The sequence below is a fragment of the Myxine glutinosa genome, chromosome 5 (genome assembly GCF_964187855.1).
Source record: "Myxine glutinosa chromosome 5, kmMyxGlut1.1, whole genome shotgun sequence".
Lineage (NCBI taxonomy): Eukaryota > Metazoa > Chordata > Myxini > Myxiniformes > Myxinidae > Myxine > Myxine glutinosa.
The window spans coordinates 157,047,627-157,058,164 of NC_136265.1; the positions used below are offsets into that span (position 1 = coordinate 157,047,627).

Here is a 10,538-nt window from a genome sequence, read left to right on the forward strand (position 1 = left end):
TGACTTACCGCACTCCAAATTATAGTCCGGAAAACTGTTGGGGAAATTACCAAAGTTCAAAGTGCCATAACTTTGTCAAAAATGATCGAAACGTCGTGAAGTTCGAACTTGATCTGTTTCTTATCATGAGGAAACCATGTACCAAGTTTGAAATCATTAGCATTAAGAGTTTAGAAAAAAAAGTCCAGAAAGTTGTCCTTTGCGTGACTGATGGACTGACGGACTGACGGACTGACGGACTGACGGACTGACAGATGGACAGATGGACAAACTGACAGACTGATAGATGGAAGGATGGAGTGCAAACCTATAGTCCCCTCCGGTGTACACTGGTAGGGGATTAATAAGAAGTTATAAGCATAAATTATATACAGAGGAGGTAAATAAGAAAGCATTGGGGGCTTTTGATGATGAGGTTTAATTTAGACAATGGAATCGATAGTATGCCTTATGGATATAAGCATTAAGATATGTGATAAGATAATATAAGTGTTAAGATAAATATAAGAGTTAAGATAAACATAATAATTAATAATGAAAAAGGGAATGGGGGGTTTAACGGGCAACCGCCACCTTTTTTTTTTTTACTGGTATATAAATGACAGAACCAAGCAATAACCAAATGAGAGTGGAGAAAATCACAGCTATGGTATTTAAACGGAAAGCATAACGAATGTGAAAAATATCAAATAAATCTTATTGAAGAAATAACAGGGGTAAAAGTAGATAAAACAAGTAAGCGGATAAATTTAAATACGAGTAAGTTATAGGCTCCTCCCAGAGGAGTCAACATCCTTGAATGGACAGAAAACTTTGATGGTTATCAAACGTTCAATGGAAAAATAATTTACTGCGATCTAAAAATGATATGTGGCTCAGGAGGAAATCAGATAAGAGCAATAAGAGAGGTTTATCATTTCATCTCTGCCCAACAAAGATACTTAAACCAAGAACCAAGTTCAAACATACTATTTATCAATATTCTCGATAGTGATGAGTTCAATAAGAAGATTAAGTTATTCCCTAAAATAGAACATAAAGAATTATTTGTTGGCTCTCTATATGAGTTCAAAGAAAATATGGGGTCTATTGAGGATTTAACCTTTTTTAATGGCTTAGAGGGGAAATGGAGAAAAGACGGATGTTTTTGGGTTTTTCGGTGGGTGGTCCATAAGTTCGAACGCACTTTCCCCATTCACTTAGATGTTAAATTAGGTATGTTTTCGAACCCCCATTCTCCTATTACTTCCATATGAGCTTTTAAATGTGGCTTTTCCAAAAATGACTTCTTTCTTACCACCTGCCCATGGAGGCGAGCTTTGTGAAGGGAACTGGGTATTGTTGATTGATGAACACTGACCCCCATCACTGACATAGAGCCTTGCAGATCTTTCAAAGTCATTGATGGATTTGCATTGACAGTCCGAACCAGTGTCCTGCTTGCCCGTCTGCTGAGTTTGGATGGGCGTCCTGATCTGGGTAGAGTCTTTTTTTTTTCTTCTTTTTTTTCTTTTTTGTATACTGAATCGAGGCTCGTGAAAGAGCTAACATTTATTTCACAAACAAATCAACCAGACAAACAAAATATACAAAAAGAGGGAGCAGAAGACAAGATGGGGAGAGAAGGGGAAGCACACAACCACAACATTTGAGAGCAGGGAGAAGTGTGGGAGGGAGAGGGCTTGGGGGCAGGAGGCGTGGGAAGGGGAGGGGGGGGGGGGCTATGGTATCGTCGAGGCTGTATGGGGACTCGTGTGTGGTATGATACGTCTTCCACTTCTAAATGATGGATTTCACCGTACTCAAAGGGATAATGATGAAATATATTTATAATGCTCTCCTGAACTGTGCTTCTCCACCACTTTATGTTTGATTTCTTTGGAAAAATCCTTGTTCTTCATGTTTGCCGTGTTGGTTGACCAAGTGAGTTGCACATTAAAACTCCTTACATAAGTGGAGGAGCTTAATTTTTAAGTTAAAACACTGACTTGAAAACAGTGTTTAAAACATGTAACCTTTAATTAAACCATGCAATGAAAGTTTAATTAATGTTTAATTCAAATGATTTAAAAGTTACAACAATATTTTTTATGTGAAACCTATTACACTTCTTTTATAACATTTCAAACACATAATTTGCTCCTGAAATGAATTAAGCAAAGGGTTTGAATACTTATGCAACTAAAAATCATCTGATTTTCTCTGTTAAACAAACTAATTCACAATTTATCTGCATTTATTAGCTTTATCACTTTGGAGTAGTTTGTGAAGACTCTATTTATTCAGTTTGATTTGAAAGCGTCATTAAATAAACTCAGGTGGCATCAAAATGTGAAAACGTTGGAGGGGGTGAATACTTTTGCAGGCCAATATATCTTTCATTGCACATAACTGGTTTATCAGGATAAATATCAATCGTTCGAGTCGTAATTGTGATCCTCGATCCATAGACTGTGAAGAGAGAAATGGAAAATGACACCAGGGTAAAACCCCAAAAGACGTACACGTCTTTCGATCTCATTCGAATTTCAGTGCTGAGGAAAAGGACTCTCATACTTTTCATTGTTTGGTAAGTAAACATCAAATATTTTTAGTTTTCATCTGGAAAGGATGTGATTGAAAGTGATTTCTTACAGTGGGGTAACATACAAAGGATAATAGGATAATGGGTACTGATATTAAATAATGATACACTATTAATATTAACCCTTTGAGGATCACAAGCATCTTGAAAGTAATTTTCAGATAGAAGTCAAATTTTATTATTAGTTTGCCTGTAAACATCGGGGCAATACCCCTGGTGGTTACATGGTAGAATAAACAGTATACAAAGGGCAACCCCCCAGTAGACACATCACAGCCCGATCTTTTTTAATGTCGTGAACAAACTTTGGTACAACATGGGTGATTAAGGTTGTGGTCAGGTTTCATCAGGATTGCGTGTGTAGTTTCTGAGAAAAAAGCAAACACCTATTTTGTGGGGCAAGCCCCCAACCCCCATAGACCACATAAGACCCAGATTTTTTTTAAATGCCTGGAACAAACATTGGTACATCATAGGTGATGAATGGAACATTGTGATCAAGTTTCATCGGAAGTATATGTGTAGTGTCTGAGAAGAAAACAAATACTTATTTTTGGGGTCAATCCCCCAGTGGACCCCCTCAGGACTCGATTTTTAAAAATGCCTTGAACCAACTTTGGTACATCATGGGTGATGAAGGTTGTGGTCAAGTTTCATCAGAATTATTTGTGTAGTTTCTGAGAAGAAAGCAAATACCTATTTTGGGGGGGGTCAAGCCTGGATCCACTTTGACCCCCGGTGAACCCCCTTAGACACTGATTTTTCTTTAATGCCGTGAACAAACTTTAGTCACAACATAACATATAATTTGTGCCAAATTTGGTCACAATCCCTTCAGCAGCTTCGGAGAACAAGTTGCAAGTGTTTATGGACGGGCTGACGGACTGACTGACGGTCGGACTGACGACGCGCCATCGCATAAGCTCACTTGAACTTTGTTCCAGGTGAGCTAATAATCATGAATATGAAGTCAATTTCCTTGTATATGAAGTATTTTAGTTGTTATTGCATGGGACACATACTGCATGTCCCATGGTACACAAAAACAATAATATCCGGACAAAAAAAATACCAGACTTTGCTTCGACATTAAGGGGCTCGCCCTCGCAATAACCACAGGGTAGATAAATATGTCAGCTGTTTTACATTTTAAAGAAATCAATTGAAATCCAAGAGCACGCATGACAAAAAATGGATTTTTTTCCAATCAACAAATAAGAAAAGAAAAAACATGGGAACGACAAAAGTACTTACAAAGTGTTAGCTACAATGTTTGCCAATATACAAACAAACATAATCGAAAAATGCAGGGAAAATATCAGAGATACACCACATTAAAGCTTAGAGACATATAATAATAATAATAATAATAATTCATTTATTTTGTATAGCGCTTTTCCAGAAGCCCAAAGGCGCTTTGACAGAGTGGCAAACATAATGCATAACAATACATGAAAACAACAATTTCAAAAAAGACAAGAATCAATAGGGAAATATTTAAAGCAAAAGGAGGGAGAGGGAGAAAAGATAGTCAGGGGTTAAATGCTGTGGGTTGAATGTTGAATGCAGTGTTGAACAGGTGGGTCTTTAGTGATGTTTTGAATGTGGTGAGTGAGGAGGAGTCTCTGATGGTGTGAGGTAGTGAGTTCCAGAGGGTGGGCGCAGCGATGGAGAAGGCCCTGTCCCCCCAGGATCTGAATTTGGTCCGGATGGAGGGGGTCAGGAGGTTTGTACCAGCAGAGCGGAGGTTGCGGGTGGGAGTGTGTCTGGAGAGGAGGTCAGCCAGGTAGGATGGGGCCAGGTTATGGAGGGCTTTGTATGTCAAGAGGAGGATTTTGTACTGGATTCTCTGGGGGATGGGGAGCCAGTGAAGCTTGTAAAGGACGGGGGTGATGTGGTCACGGGTCCGGGAATGGGTGAGTAGACGGGCAGCGGAGTTCTGAATGTATTGGAGTTTATTGGTGATTTTTGAGGGTGAACCATAGAGGAGGCTATTGCAGTAGTCCAGACGGGAGGTGATGAAGGCGTGGATGAGGGTTTCTGCAGCCGTGGAGGAGAGGGATGAGCGGAGACGGGCAATGTTTTTCAGGTGAAAGAAGGCTGACTTTGTGATCTGTTTAGTGTATTTGTCGAAGGAAAGGGTTTGGTCAAAGATGACGCCAAGATTCCGGATGTGAGGGGAGGTGGATACTGGGATACCGTCGATGTTGAGGGCAAAGTTATGGGTGGATTTTGTGAGCGTTTTTGGGCCAATGATGATTATTTCAGATTTATCACAGTTAAGCTTGAGGAAGTTGATTTGAAGCCAGGATTTTATTTCAGTGATGCAGTTTGTCAGGATAGAGTGGGTGTCGGTGGAGACGAACTTGGTGGAGATGAAAAGCTGGATGTCATCGGCGAAGCAGTGGAATTGGAGACCATGACGGCGGATTAAGTGACCGAGCGGGGACAGGTAAAGGATGAAGAGGAGGGGGCCAAGAACTGAACCTTGGGGGACACCTTGGGGGAGGGGAGCAGTGGGGGATTTGCAGTTATTGATGGAGATGAACTGGCATCTGTCATAGAGGTATGATTTAATCCAAGAGAGGGCAGTGCCGGTAACGTTAAAGGTGGATTCAAGTCGGGTGAGGAGGATAGTGTGATCGATGGTGTCAAAGGCAGCGCTGAGGTCGAGGAGGACGAGAATGTTGAGGTTGCCAGCGTCAGAGGAGAGGAGAAGGTCGTTGGTGATTTTGAGGAGAGCAGTTTCAGTACTGTGGTTGGACCGGAATCCGGATTGGAATGTTTCATACAGGTTATTGGCAGAGAGATGATGTTTGAGTTGAGTGGCTACAGCGCGTTCCAAAACTTTTGACAGAAAGGGTAGGTTGGAGATGGGTCTGAAGTTGTTTAGGGTGTCAGGGTTTAGACCAGGTTTTTTTAGAATGGGGGTAACAGCAGCAATTTTGAGGGAAGGTGGGACGATGCCTGTAGACAGGGAGGAGTTTATTGTTGCAATGATAAGTGGAGAGAGAGCAGGGAGGGAGGCTTTGACAAAGCTGGAGGGGATGGGGTCAAGATGTGTCCCTTGGTCTTATGCGTTAAATCCTGTGCGTTCATTTTCTGTTTGACGCTCAAAATTTCAAGATCTAATTCAGGGTGTCTATTCCTTGCAGAGCATGACCTGAGTGATGCATGAGTTAGAAGCTGAGTTTCAAATATGGAGTAGTTGAGGCGTGATCCATGATGTGTCTTATGATCTGGGATGTTCGGGAAGGTGGGGTTTTGGGGGATAGGTGGGATATTGCATTGTGGAGTATGATATGGTTTCAAGGATCAACATGTCAAGTATACATCAATTTACAAAAGTAAACATTAGAAATTACTTACATGTGTGGGGACTTTTCAGGGTTAAACAATGACATTTCACAAACTTATAATGAAAATAGTAATTGTTCAGCAGGTTCATCATGATAATAATAATAATAATAATAATAATAATAATAATAAAAACAATGATAATAATTTCTATTTATTGACAAACATTGAACAAAAAGTCTGAAAAAGAAGGATATTTGGTGTACAAGGGAGAACTAATAAAAAAAATACAAAGCCAAAACAACAACATCAAAAATATAAACTATGAAAACCATGCCAAAAAAAAAGCAACCATCAAAAGGTTTAACATCACTAAATTAAGGCCGAATGAAAAAGTTATGAAAATTTGACGAAATAACCAAAAACAGTTACATTAACAATAAGACATAAATTGAAGGAAGGTTGGGAGCTAATAATTGAGAGTTCAAGAGACAAACAATATATTGTTGCGGATTCGGGGTTCGGCACTCCCGTTACCAAGGGGGGGTTAATCCCCTTGTCTGGGGATTAACCTGGCCGTCCCCCGATCCTGGAAACTATAACGCTCCTCTGCGGTCGAGATTGGCCAGGGTGATTGGTCAATGTAGGTCCCAAATACCTCAGTGCCAATCTCTCCGCAAAGCAGGGAGATAATTCCCGCTCAGACCACGGACAAGATGGAATTTGCCGAGAGGTTAGCAATCCGAAGCCCGAGCCATTAACAAAAGGACTAACCCGATCCTGAGCGGTTGGCCAAATCGTGCCGCGGGTATGCAATGGACAGAAAAGACTAAGACGAACGAATGAAAGAAGAAACCAAAGTGTAAAGGAAGAACACAGGAATTTATTAACAACAATAATTAAAGAGGAAACAAAGGGAAGAATGTACAAGGGAAGAAGAAGAAGCAGAACAGAGTGCAGTCTTAAACAGTCTTAATTATCACGCCCCAGGACGACACAAACAGACTTACACATAGGGGTAATGATGGCAGGGAAGGAAGGTCCAAGCAGATGGACAGCGTGGGCCTCGGCTCCAATCCACGCTCCACCCCGGTCCACGCTCCGGTTCCGTGGCGAAACCCAACAGGCAGCGCTGTTCGTGCCTTGTTGGAATGCGAGCGGACCCTTTTTTGTCGGGGTTCATATATCGGGGAAGGTATTCGGCTTTCTCCCTCTCTCTCTCAACATGCATGAAGTGCCGAAGTTCAACACAAGTCCCCGGGGAAGTTTTACGCGCAGCTCCAGCCAGAAGTCCGTGGCGAGAAGCAGTCCAACAAGTAGTCCGTCAAAGGGCTCTGCGCTCGCGGTTATATAACGCTGGTCCAGATTAAGCCGTGCTTCATAGGGCTACGCTCACTAGCGAGCTCACCTCAGCCCTGGTTGGTTGGCGAGGGCTCGCTGGCTCCACCTTTGATGACGAGTTTACAGGGGGGCCACGCCTCCTCCCGGTGCTCCACCCTTCTTCTCCAGCTTGACCGCGTGCGTAATGGCGTTTTGAGCCAGGCAGCGAACGCTGCTGGGCGAGCAGAGGCGCGTACCACAATTTGGAGAGAGTCAAGCCGCAAAATGAATGGGATTGAAGCACCTATCTTATTTAATTAATGCAACGCAGATTCAAACTATTGGAAACAGAGCCTTACCTAAAACACATACTAATGAAATAACTAGAGTTCCTATGGTGCCCTACGTGTTGTATATGGACTAATTAGGGTGCGACCTTTAACCTTTAGAAGATGGGAATATTTACAGGGAATTATTTACAATGGATTATTATGTACAAGTGCCGGTTCTAAAAACCGTAACAATATATACAAGCAACATTCAAGATAAAAAATAGACGGTGACAAAAGCAAATTTGTTTTGGATTCCTTAAGCTATGTCTAGATATCTATTGTCAGGTTTGAGGAAAAAGGGAGCGATAACAACGGAAAATGAGTACAGACGCCAGCAAAGTGTGTGCCGAGTTTAATTTGACGATCAGCAAAAGAAGCAAGATTGAAGCATGTAAAAGAAGCTCTGTTTTTTGTTTTGTTACTGGACTATCTTCATCCATATCGGTGGTATGCGTTTGACCACATCATGGGTTAATTCTAATGATCGTCATTCTAAAGACCAAACTGCTTGGCTATTATTGTGATTTGATGGAAGTGAGCGGGACATTTAGGACCATCAAGACTTTAGCACAACTTTTGAGTGAATCCATTGAACTTCGACAACCCTCAAGAAGTTAGCCATATAATTTATTTTATGAAATGATGGAACATTTTTGTATTTTACTGAAAATTTTTTGATGGGCAGAGTGTGACATCCAGCCTGACATACTAAAGTTAATGGCAATGTGCAAATGGTACAACAGGTAATATATGGGTGGTATTTAACTGTGATTCATTTTGAAACTGTTCATGTCAACAAATGCTTTCAATTTATTTTAATTTTTTCACAGGTTTGCTACGAGCTTCTCATACTACGGAGTTGCCATGAACCTTCAGGGCTTCAACATAAACATTTATGTGTTGATGTTGATGTTTGCTGCTATTGACATTCCCTTCAAACTTTTGACATTCTATACAATCACCAGCATTGGTCGGAGAGTTTCTCAAGCAGCCTGCCTTTTGCTTGTTGGTGTCATTTTCATTGTGATCATCTTCTTACCATCAGGTTACATTCAAATTTGGTCCAACAAGACGAGTATTAATCATTTATTTTAAAATAAATATCTGTCTAATTGTTCCCAAACAATGATTACTCATTTAATGATTAGGAATTGCAATGTGCTCATGAAAGCCACATAATATAATCAGTTTCTCACGTTCTGTGGATGCGATTTTGTTATTGGTGATCATTCAACTTGCCTCCTTGGCGAGACATCATTGTGACGATAACATCAATATATTATGTCGTGCTGGTTATTGCTATTATCATGAAACACGCACATGGATGGCTTCCTTCTTAGGAAAGGAATGGTCCAATATTGCAACATAATGTTCTGTAACTTCCTTAGTGTTGCAGATTCTCCCATGACAGAAGTCAGTGAGTTGGAGCTGATTTGTCAGATCTGATGAGTCATAAAGATGATAATTCTTTGTTGATAATTTCGACTGCACTTCAAACTTGTTCATAGGAACTTGTACAGGGGAGTGTGTGGTGACGACTGCTCGTCTTGTACAATGTAGCAATGGCCAGTGTGGCTTGTTATTTCACCTACACATTTTAGTTTATAACATAATATTTACTGAAATGTGGTGAATTACTTTCGTTCTTTATATTGTGCAGAAATGAAAATTGTTCGTGCTTCACTTGGAATTATTGGAAAAGGAGCTCTCGCAGGTTCTTTCAACATAGTCTTTCTGTATACTGGAGAATTGTATCCAACTGTGATCAGGTAAGAGCAGAAAGGATTGAGAAATGTGTAAAGGACTATTATGGGGGCCTTGTGTCATCCATTTTGGACAATTCTCAGATACTCCGCCGTAATGTATGTTTAATCTTGCATTGCAGGCAGAATGGCCTTGGAACGACAGCCACCATGGCTCGAGTGGGAGGAATGTTGGCTCCTCTGATTTCTATCTTCCAGGAAGAGTACCCTTTTCTACCACAGATTGTATATGGTGTGGCATCATTGCTTGCAGGACTTCTGGCTTTGCTGTTACCCGAGACACGAAATCGGCCACTTGTTGACACTGTAGAAGAGATGAAGTTTCAACAGCAGTGGTCAGTCTTGCCATTTTTATGCACATTTATCTCAATGCACAATGCTCTCACATCCACGTTTATTGACAATTTACATACCACTCACCCCCAACATACTTCCGTTTTTAATTGGAGCAGGCTGCTAAGCAAGGATAGCAGCAGGTCACGCGAAGATCGTAAATAGTGCATCACGTGTTCCTTGAGCTCTGAAATTATCTCCACTTCTCCTCCTTCCCGTCTCTGCCCCCAATCTCACAGCTATAAGCAAGGTCTTGAAGATCTAACGACTTGCAAGAAAGAGCCTGAACTCCAGGAAGTCACATTCGACGCCTCCAGCAATACCATGCAATCACCTTCTATTGAAGAGTCGCAACATCTATGAAAATGAATATCCCCAACGTGGCTGATCTTTGTTTTAAAATTAATTGTAGTGAACTCACCTTTTCTCTTTAAGTTAAAATTACTAATTTGAATCAAAGAACTCGAATGTTTCATCAAGTAACCTCCCCCCCCCCCACCCCCTCCTCCGTCCCCACCACATCATTGTCTTCAAGATGGAAGTGCCCATTAATTCCACCTTCAACCATTCATCCATTCCTTACAAAGGTCTATTTAAAGAATACAGGTGTAAGGTCATGCAAAAACTGAGGCTATGTCGATTTTTGTCATTTCCATATTTATTTTCCAAAAGTAACAGTATTGCATAAATATTTTTCAAGATCTTGCAATTCTTACTGCAACATGTATGATCTCACATTTTACAATGTGCTACATGCTTCCTCGATGAAGCTAGGTGAGTACACCAGTTACCTGGAAGGTGGTACTATAGAAAATATTTTCAGATAATATGTCCTCTCTGTTATTATACATGTGAAACCAAGGTACGATACAAGACAGGACGAGATTTAATAAATAATATTATTGCGCA

At 40.8% G+C, this 10,538-nt stretch overlaps 1 protein-coding gene across 1 annotated transcript in view; it reads left to right on the forward strand.

Moving 5' to 3' along the window:
- LOC137426892 (solute carrier family 22 member 6-B) overlaps window positions 1–10,538 on the forward strand; it is a 99,271-nt gene extending 88,733 nt beyond the window's left edge. Inside the window, exons 6-10 of the mRNA XM_068115893.2 lie at window positions 2,451–2,569; window positions 8,364–8,578; window positions 9,194–9,302; window positions 9,419–9,631; window positions 9,869–10,538. Of these exons, the coding sequence (XP_067971994.2) occupies window positions 2,451–2,569; window positions 8,364–8,578; window positions 9,194–9,302; window positions 9,419–9,631; window positions 9,869–9,992 (780 nt within the window). The 3' untranslated portion in view covers window positions 9,993–10,538. The remainder of the gene's footprint in view (window positions 1–2,450; window positions 2,570–8,363; window positions 8,579–9,193; window positions 9,303–9,418; window positions 9,632–9,868) is intronic.